The sequence below is a fragment of the Camarhynchus parvulus genome, chromosome 5, assembly GCF_901933205.1.
Source record: "Camarhynchus parvulus chromosome 5, STF_HiC, whole genome shotgun sequence".
Lineage (NCBI taxonomy): Eukaryota > Metazoa > Chordata > Aves > Passeriformes > Thraupidae > Camarhynchus > Camarhynchus parvulus.
Window position 1 is genome coordinate 30,304,435 of NC_044575.1, and position 16,486 is coordinate 30,320,920.

Sequence of the window (16,486 nt, forward strand, 5' to 3'; positions counted from 1 at the left end):
TCTTTGGGTTCTCCAAGGATTTAAACCAAGAAACTGTATTATGTAGGTTATAAAAACAACTTATTAGGATGAGGAAATCCTTAAATCTGGAGGGCATGGTCATCCATCTTGTGGCCTGACAGTATCCTAATACAGTTCCTTGAGGATATTTTTTTAAATGGTGCATTTTTACACTAACTGCATGATATGTCACTGTGATGTGTCTGGAGTATTGTACTGAAAGAATGTTGTCAGTAGCTTTAACATAAATGCTTTTGCTTAGTAGTTCTGTTGGCAAGTACTTCTAACACTATTCAGTTCTGACATTCTTGGGTTTCCACCTGGAAACTCCTGCTGGAGTTTTAGGTGTTTGTGATCTTACGTGACAGAAGAACTTCACAGATCATACATTTTCCTGATTTTCTCCAAAGAAGAGACAGCTTAAAGATACTAATAGACAAATAATTCACAACATCCCACTGACACAGGATGACATATGCTTTTTAAATAATGTAGTATTTTTATTATCAGCTGATGACCAGGTTCATTGTGTTTAATGACAGTGTTTTCCACGTTCAGTAATTAACTCTGACATCAATCAGAGGGGTAGAAGGAAGTGTAGCCACAACATAGCAGTGAATACATGTGACATAACAGGACGTGCTTTGTGAAGGGAAATTGGGGCAGGGAAGGTATCATAGCCCTCGTGGGTTCTCCATAAGTCTGTGCCTGCCAACTACAGTTGTAGTTCTGGGTTGAGTACCCGCGAAAAACTAAGTAACACATTTTCATTCTATTGTAACTATTCAAATAAACTGCAGTGCTATAACTAATTTTAAAGGATGACGCTTTAGACCAATTTTAATCTTTTGTAAGATTTTTTTTTGTTACTTTTTCCCCCCTAGAAAATGTTTATTAGTGTTTTCATGGTAACTATTAAGATTTCAAACCACAATGCCTTAAATACATCCATTAGCAAGAAAGCTACACGTACTTCTTACACATCCATTGTGGAAGATGCCAATCACTTGTTTTTAAACTTTTAAAATTTAATAGCAATAAAATGGTTATAAAAATAGTAATACAAGTAGAGTAATAATAATTTGGACAATTTGAATTAGGGCAATATGAGACAATAGAGACAAAGAGTTACGGACGTCCGGTACCTTTTTCTGGGCAGCAGGAGCCCGAAAAAGGACCCCCTTTAACAAAGGATTAACCCTTAAAAGCAATAGCCTGTTGCATATTCATACACTTCATACATGATGCATAAATTCCATTCAAATACAGGATTCTGTCTGATCATTGTCAACGTCTTCCTCTGAATCCTAACAGCGCCTTTGAGGTGGGAAGAAGCTCATTTCTTCCGATAAAAATAAAAGTAAAAATAAAAATTCTTTTTATTTGAAAGATTTAGGTGTCCTGTAGCTGCTATTTCGCTGCAAGTCCTTTCTTTAAAAAAAGTATCCTACATAGCATAGTTTCTATTTTAACATTTTTATAACCCAAAACTATATTTAAAACACTACTTAAGAGAATTAATACAGCATTACTTTCTTACACAACACATATAATGTTCATTTTAATATTTGCGAAAAGCCAATCATAAAATACGCATTTTTCACATCCATTTTCTATAGGTTCCCATTTCGGTCATTCCACCCTTTAAGTGCCGGGTTATGCTCTGCGTTTCCTCACACGCCGAAGCCGAGGGAGCCGTCCCGCCTCACGCCCCTGCCCGCGCCGGGAGCGGTGGGAGCTGGCGCATGCGCACGGCTCGCCGCGCGCCGGCCGCAGGGCGGGGCCATCGTGGCGCAGGCGCGGTGCGTGCGGCGATGGCGGCGCGGGGTGCGAGCCTGTGCCTGGCGCTGCTCTGGCTCTCGGCGGCGCCGCTGCCCCGCGGAGCCCGCGGGTCGGAGCCCCTCGGGCCGGCGGAGCCGTCGGGCGGCGCGGGCGCCGGGGAGCGGTTTAAGATCGAGGGCCGGGCCGTGGTGCCCGGGGTGAAGCCGCAGGACTGGATCGCGGGGGCCCGGGTGCTGGTGGACGGGGAGGAGCACGTCGGCTTCGTGAAGTGAGCGGCGGGCGGGGCGGGGCGGGGGCTCGGGCAGCTCTGCCCTGGGGGGGAACCTGCGATTCCCGGGGCCGTGGGGCTCACTCTCAGTCCAGTCCGGCCCGGCCCTGAGATGGCGGGCGGCGGGGGTGGCTCCTGCTGGGCTCGGCCGTGTCCCGGTCAGCACGGCCGCGAGACCGTGGAACCGCAGCATCCCGAGCTGAGCTGCGAGCGGTGCTGTGAACGCTGGGCCCCGGCCGTGTAATGGGCTGGGCGCGGCCAGCAGCAGTGCCGTAGGGTTTGGCCTCAGCCTCCGGCGGCCGTACGCGAGCTGATGGCTCAGGTTGCTGGCCGAAAACTCAGGGACGGAGTTTTAATTCAAACAAACAAACGAAAAAACAAGAGTCGAAACAGAAACCCCAAATGCGTTTGCGCTGTCTGGAGGACCGTGTTTCTTCTCAGCTTCTGTTGTAAATTCTGCCACTTCTTATTTAGGAAACTCACCTTGGCTAAGAATTTACCCGATGTGGAGATAAGTTTGGTCATGGTAGAAGTTACAGTTGTAGTTCTGTGTTGAGTACCTGTGAAAAACTTTAACTATACTGGTGAAAGCTAATTTAAGGGACATGGCTTTATTTCACACATCATGCAAATGTAGCTGGAAGCTGTAAAGAATCATTAGTCAGACTCAGGTGGTTCTGGATATATTCAGATAACCAAAAGATCTAGAGAATCTAAGACATAGAAAGTATCCTCAGAATTAAGAACTGAACTAACGTAATTTCAAGAGTAAAAGTAAATTCTAAATTCTTCTTTGTGTTTTTCAATACAGTATAATACGTTGCTTTTAAAATATGTATAATTTTTTTAAAAAAAGATTACATGGAATTAAGATTTACCCTCATAAATATTCATAATTTTTAATTAATCCCTCTGAAATAGGAGTTAAACTTAACTTTGACTTTGGGTCCTATCAATAGGATAACACAACAGATTCTACTCTTCAGATCTTCTAGAATCCTGGCACTGCTAAGCCACTACAAACAAGTTATGAGAGGCTAATATCATATCTGGGAGCTGATGTAATAACTGCTGTCAGGTTGACAAATTTCTAAATGCTTAATTGAATACTTAAGTAACTTTGAGAAATTAAAAGGAAAACATCCTTAAAACAGTTGCAGTATAAGATAGCATAAGCATTGTTAGGGATTCTAATCATCACATAAAGGTGGTAGGTCCTTAAGTGTTGTGCATTCTAGAGAGATATGTGGTGTGAAGGACATAATGCAAATTCTTTTTGAATTCACTTTTAAGAGGGCTCATTTATTCGTTTTACTGCTGCATGTTTCTAATGTGTTAGGGTTTATTACATTTCTTGCCCCTTTAACAAATTTTTGTCTTAACTTTGCATCTTATTTTTAGGAAAGCGATCTTTGATGTTGCTCTTAACAGGGTAGAGAACACTAGGGTTTTCTGATTGGAAACTTCTGGAAACACATAGGAGGAAAACTTCTGTACCTTTAAGGCAACTAGTGTTGAAGCTTCCAAGTAACCTTACTAATATTTTCATTGAATATTTGAGTTTCATATTTTAAAATAAAAGCCACCTGTCTAAGAATCCCTTCTGTGTATGTGTTCAGAGCTCTTAGTTTCCTTGTTACTGTGATTGAGCTCTCCAGCGTGGGCTGGTCCTAAAGGGAGCAATTAGAAGTAAAAACCTCTATTTCGCAACAAAGGTACAAATTGCTATTTTTGCATTGTAAATCGTCCCTAGCACCAGCCCACACTATGTAGGATGGCATTCTAGGGGGGTTGCTTTCAGCAGAAGCACTAAAGCAAAGTAAACTTCATTGTACGTATTTCAGAAGGAGAAAGGAAGGTGTAAATTACTTCTGCTATCACTTGAATACATGAAATATAATTCATTTCAGATCTTATTTGGGCTATTAAATTATTCCTCCAGCAAGACAACACCTTGAGGGCACAACAGAATCTTTAACCTAGCAGGAATTTCTGCTCCTGTTGCAGCATGCATTGATGAATTAAAGGGCTTGATATTGTGAGTGCTGACTGATTTAAATTTTCCTTTTGGTCTTTGTGGATATATTAAGATTTGTAATGTAAAATGACACAGCTTCTTTAAGAAACAAACATCAGAGCACTCTTTTATATTCTGGAGCATACTGAAATGTTGTGGAACTCGCTGTTTTTTTCAGGACAGATGGAAGTTTTGTGGTTCATGATGTACCTTCAGGATCTTACGTAGTGGAAGTTATATCCCCTGCTCATAAATTTGAGCCTGTTCGAGTTGACATAACTTCAAAAGGCAAAATGAGGTGAGCCTTTCCTGATTTGCCTCTGTATTGGTGAGTTCTGTTTGCGTAACAGCACAGTACAGAAATTCACAGAAGCAGCGCTGTAGTTTTGATGCGTCAACAGAAGTGATGTTCTTTTAACATCACTTCTAGAAGCACATTTCTCAAATTCCAGAGTCTGGTATCTTTCTTCCTATTTATGGCCTGAAATAAGAGAAGAGAGACTTTAAAATCCATCTACTTATTTGCTTTTATTATTTTTTATGCAGCTATCCTGAAATAAAATTAGTTAGCATAAACTAGCATAAACTAGTTAATTGCTTTATTATTTTTCAACACTTTTTTTTTTCTTCTTCCCTTTTCCATTCCTTTAGTAAGTGTGCTGTCAGGACGTGGCACAACAAAATTTTTAAATATTTCTGTTGCACCCCCATAGGACATTTGTTACAGATACTAGTTAATACTAGCAGTTGACAGTTTGCATAATTTCTGTATTGTTGGTCTGTTTTATGTTGTAACCGAACCACTCTTGACTGTAACTGTAGACTACTCTATATTATAGAAAAATCTATTTATTAAGGTGATTTTCATTTAAATTAAAATGCTTGTCATAATTTTTCTTTATTCAAGCACGCACCAAGCATCTTAACTTTTAGGAATACAATCATCAGGGTAAATACTCCTGCAGTATATTTAGGGGAGGTTAAAAATTGAAATGTCACAGAAAACAGTGCAAACAGTCTGTTTATAATAATAATTAATATAATATGATAATATTATTATAATACATAATTATAGTTATAATAATTTTTGAGCTTATTATAAGCTCAAAACAGACTGTTTGAGCTTAGGTTTTTCCAAACTTTATTGAATTTTTATTTTTATACTTTGTTAGTATCTTATTGGCAATAATTAATATGTAACAATTAAAAAGATATAGATAAAATATTGGGCATAACCTCACCCTTAGCACCATTTGTGTATCTAAGGACTAGTAAGTTAACGAATTTGATGTTGAGTAAATTGCTGGGGTACATCTGCAAAGGAAAGTAAGAGGAGGCTTGGCGTCTCTACCAGTCCAATGGATAGAGACTATAATGAGGAATGCAGCTGGGGAGTCAGAGATGCATGAAAAACAATGACACTTGGGGAAAATGTCAGGGCTTTTCTAAGGGATGTGCTGCCGTAAAAACTTAGGTTAATAACTAGAAAGAGGAAACAGCATGTGGATGACAGAAGTGTTTGATAAGATCTACTTGAAAATCTCAAGTTTTGAAGAAAAGACATAGTCATAAGGTAGGAGGGAATTCTATAGATATAGATTCTATAGACATTCTATAGATGAGTATTTGATGAAAAATTCACAAGGAATAAATCATCCCTGGAGTTGCACAAAGTGGATAAATACTGATAAATCATGAAAAATGGGTCAGGAATGACAAAGATGTTAGTACTGAGTAAGTATCTGAATATTAGGCCTAGATGAAGAATACTAGTGATGAGCTATGGAAAAACCTCCTAAAGTACTAAAGACTGAGATTCAGTATTGATAAATGCGGAGTAATGCACTTGTGGAAAATGTATTAGCTTTGCAAGAGTTGATGTGCCAAGCAAGCTGGTTAAACTACACTGTTCAAAGCTGGACCCTAAACAGCATAATATTTCTTGCTCTTTTACAAGGTAACAAAAAATGATTTACTTTTGATTCCATCAAATATGCTGCTGAGTGAAGTTAGCTTTTCAAAAGTGCAGCCTAGCTGGCACTGCATAGCAGATGGTTTTGTTTGTAGTCTTTTATTAAAACTTGTTTGGATTTTTTAAAATCTTCTTTATGATTTGCCAAAGATTCTATGTTTTATATATTCAATTATTTGCATTTTGCCTAATAGAGCAAGATATGTGAATTACATCAAACCCTCTGAAGTTGTCAGGCTGCCATACCCACTCCAGATGAAATCTTCTGGACCACCTTCATACTTTATAAAGAGAGAATCTTGGGGATGGACAGATTTCCTCATGAACCCTATGGTATGTACAGGCAACACGCAAATATTACAAGTACACTAAGGATCCAAATACAGCTGTTTCTCAGAATACTAAGAATAAAAACAGTTGAAGAAAAATGTGCATTTTTCCTTTGCTTTTCTGAGAGGACTGTTTTATTGGATTTTACTTGCTTACAAATGGGAAGTTATTCTCTGACATCTCCTCCCCTATATATCACTGTTAATGTATGTCCTCTGAAAACAGCCCGTAGTCTCTTCCTTTAACAATGTGATGCTGTTCTTGTAGAGCAGAGATCAACATGTTGCAAAATTCAAATTACAGCAGGTGTAAGAGAGAACAAGCATTTGCTTATTGTTCCAACTTTGAAGACTGTTGTTTAAAGCACAATACTCCCTTGTCAGGTTTCATTCCTCTGAAGTGTTACTGGCTTACTGTTTCAGAATGCAGTAGTTCTAGAGTTTGGCTGTTTAGTAGAGCTTCATTTTAATGCAGTAGGTCCTAAAAGTGTTTAGAGCAACAACTAAGCTGAAGAGGCATTTCCTGTTTTCTCTGTAGGTCATGATGATGGTTCTTCCATTACTGATATTTGTGCTTTTGCCTAAAGTTGTCAACACCAGTGATCCTGATATGAGGCGGGTAAGTACATTCAATTGATGCACGTGGGGAGACCAAAGATAATGAGATTTCAGGGGACAGAAAAGTAATAAAAACAGAACTGTACTTTTAAGGAAAGCTTAATGGGCATCATTTATTCAGTTAATAGACTGTTGCTGTTTTAGCAATGAGTCATTTAATATGTGTGTAATGTGTTGAGAGGGGTGTGATGTGGGGTTCTCTTGTGCTTCAGCCTAAACTGCAGCTGACTCCACTGTTAAATCCAGATGTCGCACTGGTGTATATGATACAGAGTCTTAATATAGTCATTAAATTTTCTGATTTATTGTCCTTTCATCATGCAAAATGCTGAATTGCAGAAGGCTAGGACAAAATGGAGATTCAAGGTGTTTGCTAAATCTTTTATTTTTACAAGTATTATTTGTCTGTCATGGGTGGCTGCTTTTGAAGGCTTGGTTAACTACAAACTCCTTTTTCTGAAAATGACCACTGTCTTCAGTAGTACTTTATAGGTGTCTGAGTAATTTTTTTTTATAAGTGATATCTTTTAAAAGCATATCAGAGCTGTATAATGCTTTTTTGGCTATAATTTTGATTAAAAAAACAGATACAAAGACATACTAGGTATTCATGGCATGTTCTTCAAACCAAGCTGAACTCTGGAAGTCGAATTTTAAAAAAAGGAAATCACATATTCTTTAATTTTTTCACTGACCTGCTTATAGACACTGCTTATAGACAGGTTGTTCTGATGGTAAAACCATCAAAACTTCTGATGAATTAGTTATTATCAGATAACTGATAAAACTTCTTAAGGAGAAGTTTTTTAAGTTGGAAGAATTTTGCTTATAATTTAATTTATCTTTATAGAGTAGAAAAAAGTTGTTTTTAAGAACCAAATTGTAATGACATTCTCTAGATGACCATGTATTGAATTATTACGTGTTAACCTGTGGAGTACATGAAGGTTTTATGACGTTTTTCAAATTAACTTTTTTTTTTCCTGGAATCAGCACAGTACTAGTTTGTGTATATATATATATATTAAAATCCTTTTTTTCCTGAAGGAGTGAAAACTCATCTGCAGTACTTTAGTAGCTTGGTGTCAGAAAGTAGGGCAATAAAAATATCTAATTCCTTCAAACAGCATCAAAAATTTGTAAATTTGCTATAAATAATACTGATTTGAAAAACAAAAGTGTGACATCTGTGCGAACACATATCTGAATATCTAAGCAATAGCCTAAATTTTAATATGGAGAAAAGTAGTGCTGAAAAGAAATATTTTGTATTTTTTAGATTTTTTTATCAGATGATTGCCCTGTAAGACTGCTTAAGACATGGTTACCATTTTCTATGCATTGCTGCTTTTAGTTTTGGGGTTTTATGTTTCCGTGTGTAGCTGGGTGGTTTTGGCTGTGGTTGCCTAAAACTATGTAGCAATATGTATCCTGGAGGACTGCAAAAAGTAAAACAGTATTTGGGAAAATTTGGTATCTTTCTCATACATTCTTTCAACTGATGCCTTAGATACAGCCATAATTGTTACAAGCTATTAAGATTATCTGATCTTTTCATGCAGGAAATGGAGCAGTCAATGAACATGCTGAATTCCAACCATGAGCTGCCAGATGTGTCTGAATTCATGACAAGACTTTTCTCTTCAAAATCTTCCAGCAAGTCTGCTGGTAGCAGCAGTAAAGCAGGGAAAAGTAGTTCTGGGAAAAGGAGGTAGTTAAGCCTTTCTCCTAAGTCTGAGTTTGCACAGCTGTTTGTTATCTTATGATGTCATGTTATTTGTCTTGAAAGATCAAAAAGCCACTGCTGTAAACTTTAACCTGGCACAACATACATTATGCTACAAGAGTGGTTTGTAGCTATTTTTTAGATTGTATAAGCTGTTTTGTACTTGACAGTAAGCAAAGATGACATTGCTTCAATACTGTATCTGTATAAAGTTATTGATGAGATGGAATTAACTTCATTGTTCTGTAGAGAATTCAAATAAATTATACAATGTGCTTCACAGTAATAATGTCTTAAGACAATGTATAAAAAATTTCAAAGATAATAGAAGTGGAGTTCGGTTTTAAGACATCTTTAATGTTTTACACTTGTTGAGTTCTTTCAAATAATTCTTTCAAAATTGAGTTGTGAGTTTACTGGGTAAGTAATTTGCTGTATCAGCTTGTCACATGTTACATACAAAATCATTTCATTTTATGCTGTTTGCTGCCTGTACAGTTTACAGAATCACAGAGTGGGTAAGGTTGGAAGGGACCACAGTGGGTCCTCTAGTCCCGTCTCACAGTCAGGGTCATCCTAGAGCATATGGCACAGGATTGCATCCAGATGGTTCTTGGATATCTTCAGTGAGGGAGACTTCACAACCTCTGTGGGCATTCTTTAGTTTTAAGATTTTCCACTATGTATTGCCCAGTTTTACTCTGATCTACTTTCTGCTAAAAACTCTTTGGGAGGAAAGAAAGCAAAGTATCTTGCATGAGGAAGTAATTTAAGCTGTCAAGATCTTGAATCTCTCTTTTCTAAATTACATGTATCACTTCTGCAATACCGAGGCTTCTTACTGTTTTTATGTGTGCTGTGCTTTCAACTTACCAGTGGAAGGATTTGAGGCCAAATACAGAATTTTAAATGCAGTTCAAATTAACTAATTTTAAAATGAAAGAAAAGAACTTAAGGTGTAGTAGGAAGCTAAATTCTGCTCATCTTACAAATTACATTCCAAAGTATATGACTCTCAAGGAATGCTAAGTCACTGACCGAACTTTGTTCTTCGAGCATGCCTGTATATTTCTTATGCAGTATGTTTTCAAGCTACCCAGAGAAAAGTTAAAAAAACTGATTGTTTTTTACTAGTTGAACATTTGCATGTTAAAATGACAGCAATATTTGCCAAACCCTATTAGCAACAGTCCTTTTTTTTTTTTTATCATAAGTGCTGCTCTTCTTTACAGTTGGTAACTTCTTAGGTAACAGGGTCAGTGCAGCAGAGGTAATGTATATCTGCTTCCAAAAATGGTATTTAACATCCACTTACAATACATCTGAAGCAAAATCAATTCTAGTGCATGTATTTGTTCTACCTTACGCAGAAGAGAGCTATAAATTTTCTTAGTACACATATTTAGAAGTTATTCTGGGAAACATTAAAGTTGCAAAAGACTAAATACTCATTGATAAGATTAAGTCAGTTTTTGAGATGTTGGAGAAGAAATAACCCAGTGTTTTCTGTGGACAATGAAAGATTTCACTCTGCAAAGTAAGCTGCACATTTTTGCTCTCTTTGTTTTGCTTGAATGGTCTTTTTGTTTCACATATTAAGTAAAATATTTTCAGTGGAGACAAGAAGATATTTGGATATTCTTGTTGGAAGGATCTGCTGAAATAAATGTCAAGTTGCACTGATGAAGGAAAAACCAAACTATTAAAAAACCCCTCTTTCAACAGTTTCTTATGAAAAAATTATATGAAAAACAGTTTTTTGAAGATGGAGCAATTAGCATTGTTACTGTGCTATCCTGGAAAGTACAAGCCATGAGTTACTTTTGTTTAACAGTAATTTAAATAACAATTGAATTGCATTAGCTTATAATTAATCACAGTGATGCATTTTTCTATGTTAGGAACATGGAAAAATTCCAAAGGTAGGGATTAATATTTCTGCCTTATTTTGCGGTGTCTGTTCCTGCTCTTGATTTGTCTTCAAGGGAGAATGGAGAATTCAGGCCATGAAGAAATAGAAGTCCTTGTTAAGAGTTCAGAGTGGAAAAATTCACAGGAATTGCAAAGATGGTAGTAAAACTTTAGAAGGAGTACATGGTATATTCAACACTTCTCTTAGGACTTTGTATATGAAGGTTGAGGCAGCTCCTTTGTGCATCAGGATCAGATGCAATGTCTGCTCTCAGAAACCTGTTACCGGAAAAATCCAAGCCCAAAAATCTTGTACATTATTCACCTCCTTTTAAGACACGTTTGTGATAAAACAGTTTGTAGAAGTGTGTTAGTCTGCTGCTGAACTACTGAACTACTAAGTTACAATTTTTTTTCATTTTAGAGCTGGAATCTGTGTGTCAAGTGAGCAGAGAGGTTCCAGCCAGAGTCCATTGGTCGCTGGTCGCTGGTCGCTGGTCGGTTGGTCATTGTTGTAGTTTAACCTCATCCAATAGCCCAGCCCCACACAGATGCTCTCTCACTTCCCCTGGTGGGATGGGGAAGAGAGTCAGAAGGGTAAAAGAACATTTGTGGGTCAAGTAAAAGGCAGTTTAATAGGGAAAGCAAAATCTGCACAGACAAAGCAAAACAAAGAATTCACAACTTCCCGTGGGCAGGCAGGTGTTCAGTCATCCCCAGAAAAAGAGGGCTCCAGCACACCTAATGCATACTTGGGAAGACAAAGCCATCACTACAGATATCCCACTCTTCTTCTCCCCAGTCTATGCAGAGCATAGTGCCTTATGGTCTGGAATATCTCTTTGGTCATTTGGGGTCAGCTGTCCTGGCTGTGTCATCTCTCAACCCCTTGTGCACCCCCAAGCCCCTTGCTCATGGAGTGGGGTGAGGAGCAGAAAAGGCCTTGGCTCTGTGGAGCACTGTGCATCAGTAATGAAAATATCTCTGGGTTACCAGCATTGTTTCCAGCACAAGTCCTAGGCATGGCTCCACACCAACCACTGAGAATGTTATAACTCTACCACGGTCAAAACTGGCACAGTCAGTTAAAGTTGTAAAGTGGCCTTGGACTATCATAAATGCCACTAGGCAAAATTTACTTGATCCTGAGGCAGTTAAAATGCAAGGTTGCATTTCTGCAGAAAATAAATGTTTGCTATAGTTCAGTTTTATTTTCTTTTTTACAGATTTTTAGGAGTCAGTCTTCTGTGTTAAGTCTGGCATCTCCATTTGCAAAAAATGAAACCAACATAGTTGCCTTTTAGTGAGGCTTCTTGAGATAACATATGGCAGACTATAAATTGAAGCAATTGATACCTCAGAGCAGAAATTAAAAATTTACTTGGACTATAGACAAGCTGATTTCCTTATTGCCAAAAGGAGAAAGACAGACTTCCTCAGCTTGGACTGGATAACTCTGCTACCTTCTGATTACAAGTTCTGGTGCTTCTCAGGCTTTGTTGTGCATTGATTTAACAAGCAAAATTTGTTCATCAGTCTGCTGGAATTCTGTTATGTTTTAGGAAGTTAAATCAGCTTACAGAAGGATCAAAGAAATCCCAGAACCAGAAAGTAAGCACCAGAAAGAGTCAGAGGCAGGAATTCTCTGTTCCTGGCAGTGACTGTGAGTGATACAATGAGCTCACTGCGTCTTGAGGATTTGTAGCTGAAGAACTCATTTAGCCATGTTCTGAATGAGTGGGCAACTGAGTGTATGACAAGCTGTGTAGAAGGGAGAGGAGACATATTTTGCTGAAGTCTGTTTTAGCTATTAGTCATTTAAGATTATCTGGAAGGTGTTTGGAACAGTTTGAAATAATTTTACCAATTGCATCATCGAAGATGCTCACATTCTACGCACATAAGGAGGAAACGTAATGTACGGATATCTCCCATTTGTTTTAAACAAAAAAATTGTTGGTGTTCTTTATCTTTTTGACACAGTGGGGGTGATAATGGCTCCATAAATGGGATGCGTACTGCTTCAGAGAGACAGGCTGGCTTGTGATTAAGGCTTGTATTTGTGAAGAGAACTTTAGTATCAAGTGCCTTGGGTTCAGATGCAACTGTCAGACTGTACAAAACATCTATTATTTCTGTTTCAATTTCTTGTATATGACTTATGAGAAGCTCATCTCATAAAAGTAATTGTGAAGATAAATATAGTAATGAATGTTGGGTACTGAGATAGTGTGGCAATGAACCTACTAAAAAAACCAGTATGTAATCTTGTTAAAGAGTATCTTTGTTAAGCATTATTGTGTAGATGTTTATATTTATCTGTTAAAGGAATGCTTTTTAAGTAACTGCATGTCAAGTTTTCAAAAACAATCTAGGCAATTTAAGTACATACCATTTTCCAACTTAATGAAAAGTGTATTAAATCACTAAGATCTATTTAAACATCTCCACTTGGAGTAGTGTACCCTTAATTGCATAAAGATCATGTGTGATGAGTAGCTCAAAGAGGGCAAATTTGGTTTTACAGTTTGATAAAAGGACCCTAGGTTAACAGTGATAAAAGTATCTTAAAGTACTAAAGGGATCTAATTTTCATGTTGATGACATCTCTGACCTTAATTTTGTTGCTACTGGTAGTTACTAGATAGTGAATTTGTATTCCTGAAATTTTATGTTTCATTTGAGACCTATTTCTTTTAGGAAAATAGCCAGTAAAAATAAATAGTAACAAAGGCTTAGTGGAATAAACTGTGGATATATATGGCTATATGTTGTGCGAATTTAAGAAACTGAAGGAAAATTTGACTGTTTACATCTACTGTTGATGGGCTAAGGAATACAGAAAGAACTTAAAATTTTAAACTTCAAATCAGTGGAAAAGCAGGTTTACTGAACAATGTTAAAAGGTTGAAAAGATTACGTATGTACATTTTGCACATTCTTGGGCAGGAGAAACACAAGAAGCACCTGTGGTGCACAGGGCATTTGGAAGGTCCCACGTAATAGGCTTAATCATGGTCTATAAAGCTTGTCAAGCAGGAACTGGCACAGAGGCCAGCTTGGCAGGAGGAACCCCTGTGCATGCTGTGCTCTCCAAAACAGAGCTCAGAGGCACTGTGGCTCAAGAGTCATTTATTGTCCATTCTAACTTTGCTACCATATCCAGGAATTACTGGGAGGGGAGGGACAGTGCTGTTATTAGGCACTTTCCAAGGATGTATTGACAGCTATTGCACAAGCTTAATACTATGAATCAGCAGATGCCCATGTCCAGGGAAGTTCTCTGGCAGGGTTTCATTTAGTAAGATACTTGAAGCTATAATTAATTGTGAGGAGAAAAATTTGGAGAAAGCCCCCAAAGGCAGAAGAAAATTTAAGTATTGCTATCATGACATATTTCACTCAAATATTAAGGTTTGCAAAAAATTATAGGTGGAAGATGTTTCCATGATGTCCTACAGACATTGTTTTCTAGGTGGGCGTAGTTTTGGCAAGGGACAAGTGAGCAAATGAAATGCCACAGCCTTTAGAAGAGCACTGACTTCTTTGCCTATTTGGTATTTGCCTATTACCCCTGTGAGTGAAGAAAAAGCAGTTATCCCATGTTTCTTTCCATCTGAGAAAGATTGCTATACTCTTCATTCAAGAGATGAAGTTCATCAGTCTTTCCCTCCATCACTACATAAAAACTGTCACTCATTTAAGGCTCTTCCCCAAGTGGTACAATCTAACCAGTTTTCCCCCACTCAATCCAGGGTTCATGCTGTGTAGTAGTCTTCTAATAAATCTAATAGTCTTCTTTTTGGAACTTTGAGTTCCAAAAACCAACCAGTATTGATAGTGAAAAAAATAGATTTTTAAAGAATCTTACTTCTTTCATCATTTCAGTGGCTTTAAAGACACTTAGACCTTAGGTCTTAATGACTATTTTGAACATTATACTGTGTATAATCTGGTAAGTCAGGCTGTATATTAGTACAACATTCAGGGAGCTTTTAGTCAGAAAGTTGTCTGTAGGAATAGTATTAAGATTTAGTCTATTTTCAGATTGAGCTAGTGAAAGCTTCTTGAGGTCATAAATAGGCTGAGGCATTTTAATTTATTTTGTTTCTGTGTTTCAAAAGCCATAAAGCTCTTTCATAATAAATACTGATTTTTCAGGAAAACTAGTTCACTTTTGAAATTCCAAGGTTATTCCTTCAATTATGCTGTCAGTAACCTTTATGTAATATCTTGTTTCTAATAAGGCTATAAAGATTTAATGACAGAATAATTTTCTGCAGAAAAACAAGTGGAACTTTAGCTCATTTACTGATGTTGCACAAAACACCACAGTTAGGATCATTTGTGTTAAGTGTTTGGTTGTGCATGGCTGGTAGGAATAAAAATTTATTAAAGACTGTCATTCAGTCAAGGGCAAAAGGTAGTGAATATGCAACAGAAAAATCTTTTGTTGTATTTTTCAAACAAAACTGAATTTTTGACTGATTCTTTTAATTTGAATACAAACACTAACAAAGTAATATAACAGGTGGTGAAACTCATTTGCAAACACAGCAAGTGAAAAAGGACACAGATTTTTTAGAGGAACATTTTTTCTTTATGAAATACTAAAATGTTCTCCTAAGAAGTTCTCTGGATTCTTTAAGGATCTACTTGCTATCTGGTTCACACAGGTGTGAGCTTTCCACTGTGTTTCAGAATGGAGAATAGGGCACCCAAGCTTATAGTCTGGTATGCAGGGCACAGGACTGCTGTTTACCATGTAGATGCATGAAGAATCCAGTTAAATACTTGGAACTAACACTTTCCATTCCTGGGACCAGAACAGAGTAAGACTTGGAACAAATTTATGGCAGCAGGGAGGAGTGTTTCTTTTTCTACCAGTTTGTTTTCTCAGTCATCATGGATGTGGCTCAGAATGCTTCATCTTGGCAGGTGAGAAATGCAGAAGCTGAATTAGTAGAAAGTATCCAAGGAAATTTGAGGTCAAACCTAATAAGCCTGTATTTTTGCCATGCAAAACATTCTCTCTTAGAAAGAGGAGGAGCTCAGATGAGAAGTGGAGCAGTTACTAAAAGTTACTGAAAGACAGGCTTGTAGTGGAATAAGTACAGCATCCATCATCATATTTATCAAAAGTGATGAGAACTGAACTATGGTGTTATTACCAGGTTTGTGATTAAATGTTTGCTTCATAAAAATAATACTCCTACATGTAGCTTTGTAAGGGTCTCCCACATTGGACATGAGCATCTACAATCAGTAGAGAATCCTAGAGGAAACTTTTCTTGAAATCCTCTCATTTTTGGTTTTGCATTGTAGTGTTGATACTCCCTCTTTTCTTTTGGTTTGTTTTTCTGCTTGGTATTTCTACAGAATTTTTTTACTTCTTTTTACCCTTCGTTTTTTTTGAAGACTACAAGAGTGTTGTTGAAATTGCAGTACCAAACTCTATTGAGCTGGTGCTGGCAGAAATAATTGTATATATCACTTGTTCTTTCAAGTGTTTCACTGGTAGCAACCAATTATTTCTATCACCAGGTAGCTGACTAATGCTGCAGAGGTCATTTGTCCTGGAAAGACCTGATCAAACTGCTGTGCTTTCTTTGTAATATGTTTAGAACTTATTTTATTGTTAGAGTTGTTTTTTTGTTCTTTTTTTCCCCAAAAAGTGTAAGTGTACACCGAGGAGAGTATTAGAAGGATTTTATAGAATCCAATACAGTTCACTGCAAATACAAGAGTTTAACATAATGCACTGTTTACAGCTATTTCATTGGGAAAAAAGATGATTGAATAAAATTTCCAAAGGATCTGGATAGCTCTTAATGAAAAAAGTCATCTTAAATCCCATTAACTA

General features: G+C 37.3%; 1 protein-coding gene across 1 annotated transcript; it reads left to right on the plus strand.

Annotated features, from left to right (window-relative positions):
• The first annotated feature begins 1,718 nt into the window (after positions 1-1,718).
• Positions 1,719-9,033, plus strand: EMC7 (ER membrane protein complex subunit 7). Its single transcript, XM_030950109.1, has 5 exons — positions 1,719-2,050; positions 4,246-4,365; positions 6,234-6,372; positions 6,907-6,987; positions 8,549-9,033. Exons 1-5 carry the CDS (start codon positions 1,746-1,748, stop codon positions 8,699-8,701), a joined length of 798 nt encoding a protein of 265 aa, XP_030805969.1. The 5' UTR covers positions 1,719-1,745; the 3' UTR covers positions 8,702-9,033.
• Positions 9,034-16,486: the final 7,453 nt, after the last annotated feature.